General features: G+C 31.0%; 1 protein-coding gene across 2 annotated transcripts in view; it reads right to left on the bottom strand.

Annotated features, from left to right (window-relative positions):
- Positions 1 to 1,881: 1,881 nt before the first annotated feature.
- Positions 1,882 to 19,093, bottom strand: part of LOC117326913 (DEP domain-containing protein 7-like) — a 26,367-nt gene continuing 9,155 nt past the window's right edge. The window contains exons 1-7 of one of the 2 annotated variants that reach the window (XM_033883716.1): positions 7,918 to 8,174; positions 7,122 to 7,321; positions 6,368 to 6,588; positions 5,382 to 5,587; positions 3,966 to 4,492; positions 3,157 to 3,358; positions 1,882 to 2,769 (exon numbers count right to left, since the gene is read on the bottom strand). In XM_033883716.1, the coding sequence (XP_033739607.1) occupies positions 2,570 to 2,769; positions 3,157 to 3,358; positions 3,966 to 4,492; positions 5,382 to 5,587; positions 6,368 to 6,588; positions 7,122 to 7,321; positions 7,918 to 7,969 (1,608 nt within the window). In that variant the 5' untranslated portion in view covers positions 7,970 to 8,174 and the 3' untranslated portion in view covers positions 1,882 to 2,569. Of the gene's footprint in view, positions 2,770 to 3,156; positions 3,359 to 3,965; positions 4,493 to 5,381; positions 5,588 to 6,367; positions 6,589 to 7,121; positions 7,322 to 7,917; positions 8,175 to 19,093 lie in introns of those variants that run through there. The other variant, XM_033883714.1, reaches the window with a different exon arrangement.

The following is a 19,093-nucleotide window of genomic DNA, read 5'->3' as shown; positions in this document are numbered from 1 at the left end:
CCATTCGTCAAGAATTAACTACAGATATATTAACTACATATATATATAACCAGGGGTCCTATGTTCCATTTCCTTCGTTCGAAGTTCTAAAATCTTTTATTATTCTCATATTTTGATCCAGGGATTGTGCCACAAGACCTGTCATGGTATCAGTTTTGTGTCTTCCTGTAAACATAATTGGTGTGTGATTTTACCTAAGTGATCTTAGTTAATTTTACGACGTAATATCCACGGTAATCTTGTAATTGATGGTGTCTGATGACTGATGACTGATATCACAACTCTTGTATTTATTTATTGTATACCATAAACGAATGTTTAAAGCTCGTTATTGATAGCACTACAGCCCAATGTTTACATTCAAGGTCATTTGGCATTAGCCATTTATTATTTAATATGGCCTTAAACAACTTTTTTTTCAATAAAGTTAAATATGTCAATATACCCTTTATTATTAGATGATACTGCCATTATTCGTCAGTAAAACCTCGTTATACTGTCACCATTTGTCAGTCAAACCTCGTTATACTGCCATCATTTGTCAGTCAAACCTTGTCGTATCGTTATCATTTGTCAGTAAAACTTTATTATACTGATATTATTTGTCCAGTTAAACCTCGTTATACGGCCATCATTTGTTCAGTTAAACCTTGTTATATTGTCATAATTTGTCTGTAAAACTTTATTATACTGATATTATTTGTCCATGCAGTTAAACCTTTTTATATTGCCAACATTTGTTCAGTTAAACCTTGCTATATTGCCATCATTTCCCCAGTTAAACCTCGTTATACTGCCATCATTTGTTCAGTAAAACCTTGTTATACTGCCACCATTTTCCCAGTAAAACCTTGTTATACTGCCATCATTTGTCCAGCTAAACCTTCATTTTCCCAGTAAAACCTTGTTATACTGCCACCATTTTCCCAGTAAAACCTTGTTATACTGCCACCATTTGTCAGTCAAACCTTGTTAAACTACATGTATCATCATTTGTCAGTAAAACCTTGTTATATTGCCATCATTTGTAAGTAAACCGTTGTTATATTGCCATCATTTGTCAGTACAACCTTGTTATATTGCCATGATTTGTCAGTACAACCTTGTTATATTGCCATCATTTGTCATTAAAACCTTGTTATATTGTCATCATTTGTCAGTAAAACCTTGTTATATTGTCATCATTTGTCATTAAAACCTTGTTATATTGTCATCATTTGTCAGTAAAACCTTGTTATATTGCCATAATTTGTCAGTAAAACCTTGTTATACTGCCATCATTTGTCAGTAATACCTTGTTAAACTATCCTCATTTGTCAGTAAAACCTTGTTATATTGCCATCATTTGTCAGTAACACCTTGTTATACTATCACCATTTGTCAGTAAAACCTTGTTATATTGCCATCATTTGTAAGTAAACCGTTGTTATATTGCCATCATTTGTCAGTCAAACCTTGTTATATTGTCATCATTTGTCAGTCAAACCTTGTTATATTGCCATCATTTGTCAGTCAAACCTTGTTATATTGTCATCATTTGTCAGTAAAACCTTGTTATATTGTCATAATTTGTCAGTACAACCTTGTTATATTGCCATTTGTCATTAAAACCTTGTTATATTGCCATAATTTGTCAGTACAACCTTGTTATATTGTCACCATTTGTCAGTAACACCTTGTTATACTATCACCATTTGTCAGTAAAACCTTGTCATATACTGACATCATTTGTCCAGTAAAACCTTACTGTGTAAAATTTTGGCATTATAGAATATATTGATAGTAAGATGGAGAACTCTAATGAACAATTTACTGAGGTGGTCTTTATATCAAACTTTTACTTTATGTGGTATTGTAATTGAAAGAATAAAACAAAGATAATTCAAAATTTGATGTTTTAATCAAGATAAAACATGATTTGATATGTACATATTTCACTCTTCCATCATTTTACTCACATACAACTTGTTGACAAACAAACTATCATGGTGAGATCAAACTAGCATATTGATCAATTAACCATTACTCATAGGACGTCTTTCATTCAAACAATACATTCTGATCATCATTCATACAGTAATATACAATATATACAAATAAATATATCTCTTGTGAATAAATACTTAGAATATCAACAATTTTAAATGCCTTACAAAGGCATTATCTATGTACAAATTGTAAATGCTGTACAAATGGTATTAATATCACAAATGGCTAGATATATGAAAATGAAAGGGTGATAGGCAGAAAAGGAATAAGTGTTGTACACAATAGATTTTGACATATTATGCACTCTGTGATTAGAACTACTAAATTTGAGACATTCTAATTCTCTCAGTGAACCTCAGAAAATTCTTCAATAATATCAATTAATTTGTACTGAGTTTATGAGTCTATTGGCACACACAGTCAAAGGTAGTCCTTCGGTCCGTTGAGAATTAACAAAGTTCAAACAAATATCACATATTTGACACAATAATTGCACTTTTGAGTTGAGATGTGTCCCGCACATCCCGGGACCTATAACTAATGCACCATCTTGTTTTGCTGGATTCAATGATAAGTCTATCTACAGCATCCCGGTAAAGTGGATATCGTAGAGGGAGGGGTGATGTTTCTGGAACTGTCGGAGTTTCTGCTTCTTCTCCTTCAGACTGAGCTCTGTGTTGTCAAGGATATCGTTCATCATGGCCACCAAGGCATTCTGGGTACATTCTGTGGCCTGCTGCTCGTACTCCTGGGGTGAAACTTGCTGGCAATATGTGTTTTCTGAACAGAGAAAAAAAGGTATTTTAGTACAAAGATAAATTGTTTTGTTTTTTTACATTCCAATGCATAAGAAATTCTTAAAACAGTAAATGTATTGCATTTTAACCATAGGTTAAAGACTACCAACTTACTTTTGTTTGAACCAAAAAAAAATCAAAAAAATGATAAAATTGAGTGTATATTTTTCTATCAAATTTGAAAAATTAAAAAACAAATTAATGAAATTTGAAAGAATTTCATAAATTATAATCTTAATTTTGAAATTCCAAAGTATATAAATTTAGTAAAATGGGTTTGTGAATTACTTTACTCAGTGAAATTCCATAAAATAAGGAAGTTTTTTTTTAAAATGTATTGGTGTATTTATTGCTTGGTAAGGACAATTACCTCTGACAGGGGAAACTTCTCCAGTGCGGAGATCGTCGATGCGGGAGTTGACACGGTCACGGATATCCTTGGGGACGCTGAAGATCTCCTCGACGTTCTGCACCATAAAACCAACGAGGATGCGGGCAAGCTTGGGGGCAACCACCTTGTGCTTCATGATACTGTCGGTGAATGTGTTCAGTAGATGGACCTCGTTGTCGTCCTGGAAAGAGAAATTATCAAACATTATAGAAACATCATCAATTTCATTTATTTAAGTTTGGAAAGAACTATACATGAATGGCTAATTTCTTATCATATTTCACAAAGTTGTATCAATATGGTGACTAACTCTGTTAGAAATATTGAATGAAAAGCCAGTGCACGAGATTTTCTTACAAAAAGACTTTTATGCTTTGCCAGAAAAGGGGGAAGAACTCTATCAAAATGTGGAATTCATATAGAAATTTCTTGAAACACAAGTTTGAAGGAAATTGAATTAAAATCTAAGTAATTTTTCTCAATAATATTGGATGTATATTTCAGAGATGAAAATGGACTAAGGGTAAAACGGCGGAAAATTAGATTACTCAATCTTTTCAATGGGAAAAATTACAAGTTTACATTACACTGATATTCTCAAAAAGGCTGAAATCAGCCAATCGGCTGAACATTTTCATCTCTGATATTTACATCTTGATTATTTTAATTGTACCTGCATCATATCAGTGCTGGCTGGTTTAAATGACTTAATTTGATAGAAAGTCAAAGTGGTCCTTTTGTTCTATACCTATTTCCATTAAAGATTATGCTATCCTATGGGATCTTACCTTGGCATCAATCTGCATGGATTCATTCTTGACGGCGGCCATGAATCGCAACAGACGCTGGAGCTCCTCCCTGACGTGCCATGGCAACAGGATCATGTCGAGCTGGAGAGCCTCAAGGGCCTTCTGGTCCGTCTGCTGCAGGATGAAGTTGAGGACAGCGAGGTGAAGGTCGATGAAGCGCTCTGGAAGGAGAGACTCGTCCAGCTGGGTGGTGTAGTGCTCGCTGATGATGTGGAAGGCTTGTAACTTGGCGGCGGGGTTGGTGTCGCGGACGAAGCTGTTCTCAAGGATGCTGATACCCTTTGGAAGACACTCGATGCAGCCGAGAGCAGACGACATGAAGGGGTCCTGTCCAGTTGAAGGTGAGGGGATGTTCCAGTGCTTGGCCACCACGTTGGAGATGATGAGGTTATGCTTGATGAACTTCTTGCTTGGCTTCTCATCCACCAGGAGGCCATCGAGGAACGGGAGGTCGATCAAGGTCAACAACTGGCACAGGGCAACTTCCTTCCACAAGTCCTCTAGAGCTAATAAACAAAAAACAATGATGTCACACACATGGTACACACAAAACAGTGACATCATAAACAGTGCACACATAATTAGATGTCACAAAAGGCAGTGACATTATCAATACCTGCAGTTGTTTTAGAAACTCAGGATTACAATGAATATTTGGATCATTCCCTTACAGCCTGATAAGAAATATTTGTTTCTATTTTACAAAAATATTTTCTTTTTTGTGTGTGTTATGTACATGTACTTTGCATATGTGAAGTCAGACTATCAAGATTTTACTCAGGATTACAATGAACATTTGGACCATTACCTTACAGCCTGATTAGAAATATTTTGTCTATTTCTATTTTCATTTTTGTGTTATGTACTTTGCATATGTGAAGTCAGACTATCACTATTTTACTAAATAAGCAAGCAATCTATGAACAGACAAGCAATACCTTTCCACACATAACATTTGACAAAATGAAATAATTTGTGGTAACCGTTGACACAAACCATGCTAATTTAACTAACACTTGTGACATAATATGAAATATATCTGTGGTGAAGATGAAACTACAGACAAAACTATACACAATTTTATGTTATCTATGTGAATAGCAGGCATTTCTAAACATTTAAACTGAGTAGTGTCATACATACTAACAAACACATTGATGGGATTCAAAATCTGGTAAGCATAACATTAAAAAATATCAAAATTAATTTTTAAAAATAAAAATGATTAAAATTTCTCTTTTTTTTTGCTATTTTTTTTTTTTTTTTTTGCAAATTTTCAATTTTAAGTTATGCAGCAAATTAAAAAAAAAATTCATGACTTTTCTGAAAAACTAATGAAAGGATCTGCTAAACCAGATAATGAAAACTAGAGTGCATTTCTAGGACAACACCAACCTTCAGGAGATACATCATGCTTCTCCTTCATGCTTCGCATCAACATAGAGGTGTTGGCACACTTGAGGGAGCTGCGACTACGCCTACGACTGTACGAGTTCTGGAGGGAGAGGATTTCCTGTAGCACCTGACCTTTCTTGTTGACGGCTATCGGGTTACAGATGACGCCATCCTCAATCAAGTCCGGTTCAACGCTGGAGTCAATTCTGAAAAGTGGAATTAGATATTATAATGCAATCATTTCATGAATAACAGATCTTTGAGCTGCTCTAAGACAGGTATTTAAAATAATCCGATACCTCCTGTTTCAAAAGAGATGAATTACAAGCAACTTATACTCTAAATTTCACATGTATAAATTCTAGAAGATAAGATGTTCTGTTTTAGCCGAGATCTGATTTGGTATTCATTCAAATATTTGTTTTGCTTCATTTTTAGCTTTGAGTAATAATTTTACCATATTGATCAAAATCACCAATTTTGAGAACTGAAAATGCCTTTCTTATCCGAAAAAATTTGTTAATGTGCAAAATATTTTGATTCAACAACATCATTTTTTAGAAAGGTTATTTAATCTAAAGTTGACTTACACAGGTCTTAACTTTAACCTATTTTTTGTTTGATAACCAGCAGTGTATGAAATTACTCGTATATATGAAAATTTGTCTACTGAAAATTGAAATCCCATAGCCCATTTTGTAAACATATTGTTGAAAGTAGCATAACTGTGTCACGCAAACACTTGCATCATCCAGTTCATACTCACTCAAATGTTTGAAGCAAATACCATGCTGTTCTTGGTAAAAACACCTGATTGTAAGCTCTGATTTCATATGATCATTTGTCAGATAATATTGGAATGTGGTTTACATGAATTGTAATGTATGTCAGGACTCAAACTTTTCATAGCCAATCAGGCCAACACTTAGAAATTTTACATAGACCGACCAGATTTAGCCTAGGGCTCGAACACTGAACCAACTTACCTCATTTCGTCACTCTTGCTGCGGCAGTCAACCACGATGGAGTAGTTCTGGTCCTCGTCAGACTCCTCAGACTCGACGATGCGGTTCTCCTCCTCGTGCTCTAGATCGGGGCCTACAAAGCGGTACAGCTTGCTGTGACTATCATCAAAGGTCTTCTTGATCTCGCTGGTCCTCGAGCTGACTGGGCTGAAAACGTTGCGATCCATCAGAGCCTGGCAAAGCTGTAAATGGACCAAAAACGAAATTAAAACAAAGGGCTATAACTCTTTTTATTTAAGAATTGTGACTGTATACAAAATTTTTCTCTCATTATCAAAATGTAAAAATATATATTTTCAGACGTTATTTTCAGACGTTATTTTCAGTCTTGTAAATTAAACTTTTTGTTGTTCATGCTTCCAACAGAATTTTTGGGAATAGTTTACTCTAAAGCTTTGTTCTATCAAACAATGACATTACTATTTAAAACTATTGTTTATATCAATTGGACCTATTGTCTGATATCTGACCACATTACACAACAGTTTTTTTCATTTTGTATATTAAAGTGTGATGATTATCATGTTTATCTTATTATAGAAAAAAAAAAAAAAATTGATTAAATTACCTCAAGTCAAGAATAACTTTTTATTAATTTTTTTTAAAATGTTTTCTGGGCGACCTGTTATATTTCAATACCAAAATCATAAAAAAATAAAACTTAAAGATTGTCACGTCATGAACTGATCTAACATGCTAAATGTCTATTGCTTACCTTGATGGCCTTTTCCCGAGACAGGTCACTGCTGAAGGTGTTGCGATCACTCAGGAGGTAGTGTAGTACGACATCCACAGCATCAGTCCCGCAGAAACAGTTCTCGTAGTTACGCATCTTGTAGCGGCGACGCTTCACTTCCACCTTCGACTTCAGGTGCTCGATGATCTCGTTCCATATCTGAGTGGCACGGAATGGACCTGCAAAGGAAATAGATTATTAGAATATTTTTCCATTAACATAATTCTTCATTACAATCTTATAAAAAAAAATCCATATTGTATCCTAACTAAATATCAAATCTCTTAATTTATTACATTTATTTTCCTACTACAAAAAATAATAAAAAATAAAATAAAAAAAAATTTGGAAAGCATTCAATACCATTTCTTGAAAATAAAATAAAACTTTAAAAAATTAAATGTAAAACAAAAAATATAATTAATTCAGACATGGCATTAGTATATATAAATATATCTTAGAATTAGTTTTTTTAAAAAATTAATTTCCCATGAATAATTTATATATAGTGCAATAGGTGAATAAGATCTGAATTATATTGTATAATCAAAATAAATATCAAAAGATTTTTTTTTTTCAAAGTTGTACTAAAAATTATATAAGTAACAGGAAAAAATCAGAAAGAATCAAAACTATTTTAAAAGAAGTAACAAATATTATCATTGCATAATTATAATTACATAATAAATCATTGAAAAGCCATCAAAAATAGTATGGTTTAGAAAACAATAAATTTCCTGAAAAAAAAAACATATTTCACAAAATTATTAAATACCTCTTCTGGTAGAATTAATGGTCATACAACTTGTGTCCAGTGTCCTAGTCATGGTGAATTTTTAGTATAAATGTCACAACTAGTTCTCAAACCAACAACTTGTGCTATAACTGGGAGAGTGTCCAGTAACTATCTATATACAGGTACCAGTGATATCAACTGCTCAAGACAATTAACTGCCTCAACTTAAAAGTGTCAATAAGTAAACTTAATCTTGTTAAACTATTTCTGCCCTAATTTGCTGACCAGTGGGAGAAAGTTGAATGATCAGTCCAGATTCTGGCCAGTGGCCAGTATATATATGGTCAAGGTGGTCTGAGTGTTTGGACTGCAATGTCCAGTAGCCTTGAGTACCTGTTGACAGATGTTATTGAGGACTGGTTGTGGCCAAAACAACACCATGCATTATGTACACTAAAGCCCCTACACAGTATCACAACACTGACCACATGTTTGACCTTTACACTTGACCTCTAGTGGAAAACCCCCTGTGCTAACACAACATCTCCTACACTGGGTGTCTGCCTGGTACAATGTGATGTTATTACAACATCTTAACTAATGATAATCTTTAGTTGATATTTCACCTCAGATGAGCATTAGGAGAAGATAATAGCACCTGGCCGCTCTACCTGTTTTCCCAGATACAAGCTGTTTATTTTAAACTTCCTCGTGATCAACACCTTTTAACAACCCTGCCAGATGTTGACTTTTCTTGCTTTTAGTTTAATTGTTACATTCAATACCCCAGACATTGTGGACCTCTTCTCATTTACACAGGAAGTACCCTTTTGTATACTTGATTTAATTCCAAGAAAAAAAAAAGTTCCCACGGGGTAAGTATACTTTCATACAAAAATCTTTTAATAGCTATGAAATACATAAGAGATTTTAGAATTCGAATGTAATTAACCATTTATTCAAACACTAATGTAGATGTTTAATTGAGATATAATTTGATAAAAAAATGTGAACAGATAATTCTACAATACACATCCGGTTTGTTCCAAGTGATACAAATCTTTTATCTTCTTCAAAAGTTTACCAGTGATTTTTGTTCACATTTTTAAAGCTTAAATAGACAATTATTTCAAATGATTCATATGGGAAATATTTTAAATGTCTTTCCTTCAGGCTTATTCATAATTTTGAATAAAGACTCTCGTCTACTAGTACAGCAATAGAGATTTTGCAGATTACTGTTTACTTCAAATGGCAATTTTAAATCAAGTGCATATCAGCAATTTCAATAAAACAGCAATAGAAGCAAATTTTCTGCATGAGAAGTATACAATTTCAGCTCTTGAAAACATAAATTAGATTAAAATAAGGAATAGGAATAGCATTCATATAGCTTATATAAATGATGTGAAATTAGTAAATTAATAGAAATTCGTCAACTCTTTATAACAACAGTGAACGTTTTTTACCTCAAAAATTTTAACAGAAATTATTTTTTAACAAATTATTTTCTATGTTAAGGTTCATAAAAAATACAATATATATTTAAAGTCTCTTAAGTCAATGACAACAAAATTCAGCCTACAATTATGATACAAATTAAAAAGAGGAATTAAAAACAAATATGCATTGTATATGAACATTTATCAACATATTTCTAGAATTTAGGATCAAGTTTATTAATTTCAGACAAAATGAACATGTGTAAGATTCTATATATATCTTACAAGAAATATGCTTACAAATATTTTCCCTCTATGTAGCAAAATTAATTTATCAAAGGACATATTTTTCATGTCCTACCAAGGGAATATTGCAACATATCTATTTCAGACCTCACCATATTGTTATCACCTAGTTTTGTGTGTTATAAGGTTTTTATAGAAGGCCTACATGGTATTGCTAATCACGTCTATGAAACATGAATTTTTGCAAAAGAAATGTCAGTCTATATATATGATATATATGATTTTTGTTAAACCTTCAGTTATATTATTTATTTATTTATTCATTAATTACTTTTACCATCTGTACACCACCTAAGATGGTTTCTAATTAATCATAATAGGCCCTCGGTGAATTGATTATCGGCCGAGGGGGATTGTTTAAACAACATTATGATATTTATTGTTGTTTATACCTACTATATTTGTGTAACTGTTCCATGTTCTATGTCTATATGTGATCGTATGTAATTTACCTGTGTCTTGATAAAGGGGCAGACTGCCTCGAAAATTCGACAATTTACTTGTCTGTACATTATGTTCGTTATTTTAACTACTTGACATATATATATATATAGTCTATATATACTGTAAAGCTAATGAAAGGCTAAATGGTAAGAACATGATTCTCAATATTTCTTCACTGACCATGTTATACCTAGAAAGTGAACACCTTAGCAGGATCCAACATGTTTGAGAACATGCACATTAATTTGTCATTTAATAGATTGAATCAGGCTTCTGTGGATTTCAATGGGGATGAATTGAGTTGGTCTTGAAAAAAATACATGAAGCAGGCAAAATGAAGCAATTTATTAAGTAACCTTGTTAAAATTGTAATATCTAGGGAAAAAAATCCTCAATTCCAAAAGAAGATTTCAGTAGTAAACAAATTCTTTGCAAATACAATACCTAGATTCCATATGAAAATTTACATAAAGTTGGTACAGTGACATATCTATATATTCCATTAATGAGAATGAGTATATTGAATTACATACTGGTACAACAGGTGATGTTGGTACAATGTCAGTAAAAAGCCGAGGCTGTAATTTCCATGTAAATCTCAACTAATAATATGTTAATTTGATTTTAAATCCAGATGGTTTAAAGGGACATTCTGCACAAGTTGTAAAATATTTCTTGTCATTCTAAAACTTTTATTCAAACTCTTTCTAATTACCCTTATAAAATTATTTCAGCATAAAACTACCTATAATCTTTCCTGTGAAATTGGTGAGAATATCGTAATGGGGAAACTGGAGGTTAAGTGATCTGTGAAAAGCATTGGGTGATTTCTGCTAAGATCTCAATTTTGTATTGCTTTTTTTCCTCTCAATTTTATGATGTGCACAAATATTTCCTAGTACTGCATTCTAACACAATGGAAACCTGTTATGATACAGGGCTGTACAAATGATTACAAATTGTCAAATATTAAATACATTATATGTTTTGCTGTATTGTAAATGAGGTTTATGATTTCCGTCAGAAAATAAGTAGATACAGTTCTACAATTCTTATAATAAAAAACTTATAATAAAAAACATCTGATAAAATCTTAATTTGTGTGTAATCCAAAATAGCTATCTCTGTCCTACCAGAGTTATTTCCCTTTATTTCATTCACCATGAAGCTATATATATTATATAGATAAATGTACTGTGAGGATATATTTATTATTTCTAACTTTTTAAAACCTTCAATGCAATGTATATCTTAGCCTGTGATAACACATTAAATGATTATGAATTTGTGGTATGTCATATTTGCTAAGTTTGCAAACAAGATAATGAATTGCATAGATTTTCTGTGCAACATACCAAAATATTAAACCGAACAAACATGGCATGCAATACATATTTTTTCACCAATTTAGTAATGAACTGAACCTAGAAATTCTCCACGAATAACATTTTAACTTATATCTCATACAGTATAACATCTACTTACATTACACAATACATTCCTCCCCCTATTTATGAAATCTACCTACCATGAGAACTTATTAATCTTAAATACTTTGAGCTATTTCAGATAACTGATATTAATCAAATGATCAGTTATTTGAAATTAGAGAATTGGATGAAATGCTAGGTTTAGATTTTCAGTCCACAAAATTATAAGTTAGCATAGATATATTCTTTATTATATATAAACAATAAATAATTTGAAACTGAAGTAATGCTCCAGGCATTGATTACTTTTAATGAAATTCTAGGAAAAACCTAACTATATGATGACATACTTTACATCATATATTCTATTTTTCAAATAATCATTCTTTTAATTTAATTTTGTTAAATGCTCTGGCTCATATTCATGCTAGTTATGCTAGGAATTTAACAAACAATGTGATTTATCAAAATTTTAACATTTACACAAATCATTATGCAAATTAAGCATTGCTTTAACTCTTTTACTAAATAATCATTAATTAGAAATCATATTCTGATTCCCATTTGAAAAATAATGCTTTGAAATAAAGTAAAATTATAAATCATTTATTTTGAAATGCCAATATCATTTCAGTTTGGCATAAATAAGAAGAGACCTGCATTAAACTATATAATAGGTCTCTTGATATGTATTTATAATCATCTTCATTTTAAAAACAATATGAAAATACATTGTTAGGAAAACTTAAACATTATATCTACCAGTACATATTTTTAAAAAAATATTATACAAACAATAAATAAAATCATAATATAATGTATTTCTTCAAGAAGATCATACCTTTTTTTTTTTACTTTAAGTGTTGTTTTACCATCAGAATTTGTTATCATTTCATATTTTCAATAATTATAATAAAGTGCAATTAAACTATCACAAAATGGATTACTAAGTCTTTAATTTGTTTATGTCACATGAGTTTTTATCTAATTACATTGGCATAAATTATCTTAAACTCTATGATGCAACTTAAATTTTGAAATTTTTTCTAAATATCATTAATCTACTGTTTCAAAAAAAACTTAACCTGTATGAAAATCATAGATAAAACATTTTATAATATCTACCTCTGATTCCAGGTGAGCTGGTCATTGCATCAACAACAGGCTTTGCCAGTAACCTATCCTTACAGGGGCTATCCCACACAGTAGGGCTCCACAAAAACCTCATCCTCATGTTTCTAATATCACACTAACAGCTGGGCTCTAACAACGATATGGTCCTCACACTATCTGATCCTGAATCTTAATGATGCTGTAAATTTTTGCACCTGTATCTTATAACATATCCTATCTACCTTAACTCCACAGGTATGAAATTGACACCAATATGCAAATTTCTATCCCACAGTGACTGACATCACTGGCAGTAAACAAAGGGTGTTTTTTCAGCAATCACCAGGGTAATGGGATTAGGTATCTACCTGTGTCCAGGTGAAAGGAACAATAGTGAAATTGACATCAGCTACTGTCTATAATTGGTATTTGGGAGGAGTATTACCTTTTAACAGAATTTACAGATATATTTCATTGTCGTTTTTAAGTGACAAGTTGCTTCTGTGTAAAATTGTTATTTAGAGCGAGTATTGCCGTTTTGGTATTAGATTCCACCTGAGGTGACAGGTGCTGTCACACTTGAATTCACATGATACAATCAAATTCATTCATGTGAAAAAAATCTCATAACTCAAAAATATATTTTCATATTTTGAATGAATTTTCTGTAACAAAATCACTGTTGGGCCAAAGTTTAAAATGAAATTGTTCTGGAAGTCGTTAGTTTTTTTGTTAATTGTATTTTGTGACAAAAGACTCTATAATTAGTCTTTTATCTTATATATAATCAGTAATAAACAAACTATAAACATACCAAGAAAACAATGACTTTAGCTAGTAGCTACTAATTAAGACTATCTAATTAACAGTGTGAATAAGTGGCTATTATACTTTCCATTGCCATTTGAAAATGAAACCATGATTGAGTTGAAATTGAAACACCTGTGTTCATTAGGTTCCAGTGAATTCTAAGTATTGCCTAAGCATTTGAAGGGACATATAGCAATCAAGCACTAATTGATTAACTTAGAAAAAAAATCATACCTGGTCTGATTAAGAAGGAAAAGTTAATTAACACACAATTGATTAATTAATTAAACATTTTGTCCACAATCATTAAACAAGTGATAATTTAAATATTAACAAATTTCTTTTTCTTTTTAAAATATAAATTCTTGGTTATGGACAATCTTTAATGCCAGAATTTAAGATATTAACCATAGGATTTACAAGACATCTTTATAATATAATACTTGCATAACTCCACATTAAAAATGTAATTTTTGTATACAGTAAATTACCAGTTTTTAATAATTAACATTCATCCAAATATTTTTCTACTTATTTATATATTTAATTTTTTTTGTTAATCTTTTCTCTTCTCTGTTAGACATTCTCTTCAATAAATTATTATCTATTATAAAGCAAAATTCTCCTCTCAGTTATGATCTTTCTATTCCATAAATTGATAATAAGCATTCCATTTTACTTTTTCTCTACATAATTATATTTACAACTATACCACTAAAATTATTAATAATATTTATGTTAACGGAAGTATGGAAAGGACCTGTATAGGCTAAGCCTGTTGTCCAATCCAATTTGTATATATATCTCTATTATGAAATATTGTATTTAAATTAATTCAAATGATTTATTGAATAAAATATTTTGAAATGAAATATTTTTATTCATTTTACATTCATATCCATCAACTCAAATAAAATGAAAAACAAAGTGTTTGTAGATATATATATTTATTTATCTGTAGGATTAATTGGTTTCTCTTTTGAAAATGAAAGATAAACTGATACGAGAAAATCAAACATCTAAAAGAGAGAGAGAGAGAGAGAAGGAAAGGAGAAAAAATATACCTGTGACATAAGTTTTGGGTGTGATATTTGAGAATATATATGATGTTGCACTCTACAAATCAAATTAAATCAGAAGAATTTATGAACTTTACTAATTAACTAAATCAACATCTGTTTTACTTGATTATGTCTTCATATTATGGAATAGTATACATAATGAGTTTGTAGTATACATCACAAAATTAATAAATCTACAAAATGTACTGTATTCTGACTGATGTTACATATAATTAAAAAAAAAATTAACATGGCATATTTATTTATTTATTTCCTAGGTTTCAAGTGAATTGGTGTCTAAATCATCAACACATAGCATGTAATTAAGAAAATTTATGGACACTAATGCTGACATTGGTCAATATATTGTTGACATGGGTCAATATATTATATATCCAAGTTATTTGGGTCAGCTTTGATTTACCTGTATGACAGGTGTTTGATATACAGCCACAGCAGCAGGTGACTCATACACCTGGTGGTCACACCTTCATCTTAATAGATTTTGTCCTTTCTGTAGAAATGATATAGAAGATGAATATCATTTCATTTTAAAATGTCCCTCCTTTAACGGTTTCAGAATAAAATATATACAGCCTCACTATCGGGTTAATCCCTCTGTCTATAAGTTAATAGATTTACTATCAATGGTTAATGTTAAAGAATTAAGTAACCTGGGCAAGTTTTTATACCAAGCATCGCTACTACGTTCTGCTCTGTTGGCTTCTAGTAACTAGCAGTTTGATCCATACTATTCATCCTTATTGAGTCACACACACATATATTATATATATACAAACATGTTCATGCTATAATGTCATATGTGCATTGCTCTACCCGAGCTGACTTGTATTATTTTTGTATTCTTGTAAATTGTATTAGGTCGATGAGATGTTATTCACAAGATTAATAAAGAATTGATTTCAGCATAGCCATCATGATCAGACTCAATTAAATACTACATAAAAGGCTAAAAAAATCTAATTGTATAATTTTATCTAGAATCCATTATCAACAATGTATACAAGTTTTATTTAGAAAACATTATTCTTTTCAACCAAAAATTCTGTTGTTTTTATCTAAATTCAGTTTCTGAGGCATGATTTTAGCATTTTAACTGATGCTTAATACAAATTTAAATTACAAAAAAAGGTCTCTTTAGGCATCAAATGATATGTTGCTTAAATACAAAACTTGGTAAATATATATGTTATCTTTAATGATATCTCTTATACTAATATTTGTATCAAAATGAAGGTTTACCAAAATCATATACATTACTATGTAAAGTTCAATCATGAATCACATTCCATACAAGGAAATTGTTTTGCTCTTTCTAAATAAACCTTAAATCTTAGAAACGATTTTATTTATTAAATCTAGGACATGTCAATTTCATCACAACCCTCCCTTGTAGATTTAAACAGAATCTAAGTAGATGTTCAATTTTCTGTTTAAGGAATGAATATTGAAAAGTAATGAAACAAGAAAACTGACCTGATGGTGTACGTGGGGATCTTGAGATAACAGTCATGTTGGCAGAGTAGAGGAATTCAATACAAAGATATAGCACTAAAATATCTGAGCACTTCTACAATAAAAATCCTGGGTAAGGGAGTTCTGTCTGTACAATGTCTAAATGTAAAATGATGACTATGATTGGAAAAACTTGTAATATATACTGATTTTACAGGAAGTGTAATTTAATTACTGTGGGTCAATCAACCCTGAACAAAGGAAACGCCCATCACACCTGTTAATTGGTAAATCTACCTGACCCAGGTGATCAAACATAAATTTTTTCACCTGTGCCTGTTTGGTGGTGCTAATTAACAGGTGTTTTCACACCATTTACCTGTCCAGGATTCCTTTGATCCCCTCAAGCCCTACTTAAGATTTTATCTCTTCTATTGAATTATCTGCTATCTTGTATCAACTCCAGGAAACATGTAAGGCACATGTAGCCTATTATCTTTTGATTGTAATTATAGCATCTGAATTGAAACATGACATGTCTGTTGACTTCCTGACAATCTCGTTGTTATTAAGGCCTATTGAAGACTTACATATGATTATAGCGTTGAAAAAAATTCAAAACAAAAATTTATTTATTAATTTTCTAAATTCAACACATTTAAATTCTTATAAAACAGACACAAAATAAATTAGTAGTTTTGAATATATTTGTTTTTGATCTATGAAATTTCAACACCACATTTTAATATTTTTCCTTCAGTTACTTACTACTGAATCTATATAAAGTAATTTATTTGGTTAATTCAAATGATTAAAAAATAAATGTATGATAATAAACTTATGTTAGAACTACAAAACAACAGGTTTTAATTAACTGCATGTATACATGAACAATGTATATGCATTTGGCTCTCACTCTCTTAGTCTCTGGATTATAAATTTTTAAAATTCATGAAGTTTTAAGTCTCGGCTAGAATGAAGAGATATCCCAGAGGGTTCTTGAATTTATGTGTATCAACTTGTATTATTTTTAGATTATACGTCTGTATGTTTCAGCACGTTTCAATAATATTTTCTGACAAATAAAAGAACTTTCTAAGAAAAAGCAATAACAAACTTTAATTCAAATGTCAAATTTTAATCCAAGATGGTTGCCTGTCATGCATTTTGTTATTTAAATCAGTATAAAAATCTAACATGCAGAGCTAATCATAAGGACCAAGGGAATATAAAACAAGAAATATTTTTAAAAAGATAAATGGCATAGTTTTAATACTTTTGGTTATAATGTAAAACTGCTGGTGAAATAAATTAACGAACTAATGTGTTTCAGCATGGATAACGAAATTATATCAGTTTGAATAATATTTTGGTGATTATAAGACTGCATTTGAGTCAGGAATATACATGTAATTTAATTAATGTGTCATTTGAAAAGATACATCTACGTATTCAGCTTGCATTCAATCTTAACTTTGTTTCGCTTTTAACTGCATATCTGCATTTTGCATTTACCGCTACATTGACAAATCACATACTTCATCTTGACCAGTAACGCCACCTGTCGCGTCATATCCGGGGCTAAAAGTATATTATACGGCTATGCCGAAAAATTGTAGTATTGTGTCTTAAGGGAAAATTAAGCTATAATAATTACTGATTAAGAAAGGATCCCTGACGTAGGGATTGGTGGGTTATAAATAACAGGAACCTAAAAACACATGGTCAAGACATGTACCAGGTACACAGCCTAATGCATAACAAACATTAGCTCAAATAATTGCATGATTCCGGCATATTGGTCATCAACACTGTTGGAGCTTTTTTAACTTCTTATAAATTTTCAAGTTGACTTGTTTAGAAATATTTCTCAGTATAACGAGGGGACACTCGATTTACAGTCAAATGTCAGATAACTTTTAGTTTGAACGTCAGCTTTCATGCTATAATTTATGATATACTTATTAAGTTTGAAGTTAAACTTATCATATCTACAATATTTCCTCACAAAAACAGGCCTGATTTAAGTACTGTAATATTTAATTATTATATATGGAATGAAAAATCATACAAAACTTTCTTTTACCTTGAATATCACACAATAAATGTGCTTTTTGTATATTGAAAATTGGTAGAGAATTATTAATTGATAAGATAATAATGAGTTGGTGGCAATAACAAACAATCTTCAATATCTCCATGACAGTGAAAACAAAGCAATGTAAGGTATCTTTTAAATTCATTGATTCACCAGAGTTACGTACGCGTTTGCCCTGAAAACTGGACAAATGTTTTTTATTAGACTGGCCCTCTATCTAAATATCAAAATTATAAATAAAATTGAGCTTGATGACTGGTCTCTATACGATATGTCCAATTCTAAATCCTAAGCTTTAAACTAGGGGTACGGGGATAATCTAGTATTAGAATGACATGGTATGCTGAGCAATTCTTTAGGAGCTGGTGGCCTGGCCTATCTAGTTTTTCATGAGAATATTTCAGCCTAGATTCTATGACAGTTAAAATATATAGTTCCTAATATAAAAAGATAAAACTCCAAAAGTAATATGGTGGATTATTATCAGTAAAGATCAAATTAGCTCATTGTAATTGGGGTTCTTACAAACTTTGATATAAATCTTCCAAGATATTGTGAACATCTTCCAAGATACTGCAGCTGTGAGGAAATTTAAAGGCACTGAATTATGATTATTTTCATCCCTGGTTCATTTTGAGGGCACAGGACAGTAAACTTAAGTATTTTTCAAAGTCTTTGAATATAAGAATCGAGGTGTCAAAATATGATTTGGAATCTCATTATTTTTTCCAGTGCACACACATTTTAATTTGCCAAAGTTTTAAATGTTCTGCAGCATATTCCTATATACATTCTGTATGTAAGGTTTTTAAAAATTATTTTTACACATAACTTACTGTACTTAAACATTATATGCTAACTATACGACTTCTGTAGAATCGGAGCTTCAATATTTACATGTACCAGTTAAGTATGCGTATAAATGTACAATCTAGAGATTATCCATAAGAGATTATAAACACACAGTAACTGGTGGGCAGAACATGTAATTCTTCGGACTTAAAGCTGATTAATACAGATTTCAATACATATGTA

Source organism: Pecten maximus, chromosome 5 (assembly GCF_902652985.1).
Source record: "Pecten maximus chromosome 5, xPecMax1.1, whole genome shotgun sequence".
Taxonomy (NCBI): domain Eukaryota; kingdom Metazoa; phylum Mollusca; class Bivalvia; order Pectinida; family Pectinidae; genus Pecten; species Pecten maximus.
Note: the sequence above shows the minus strand (reverse complement) of the source record. Positions and strands in the feature narration are given on the sequence as shown.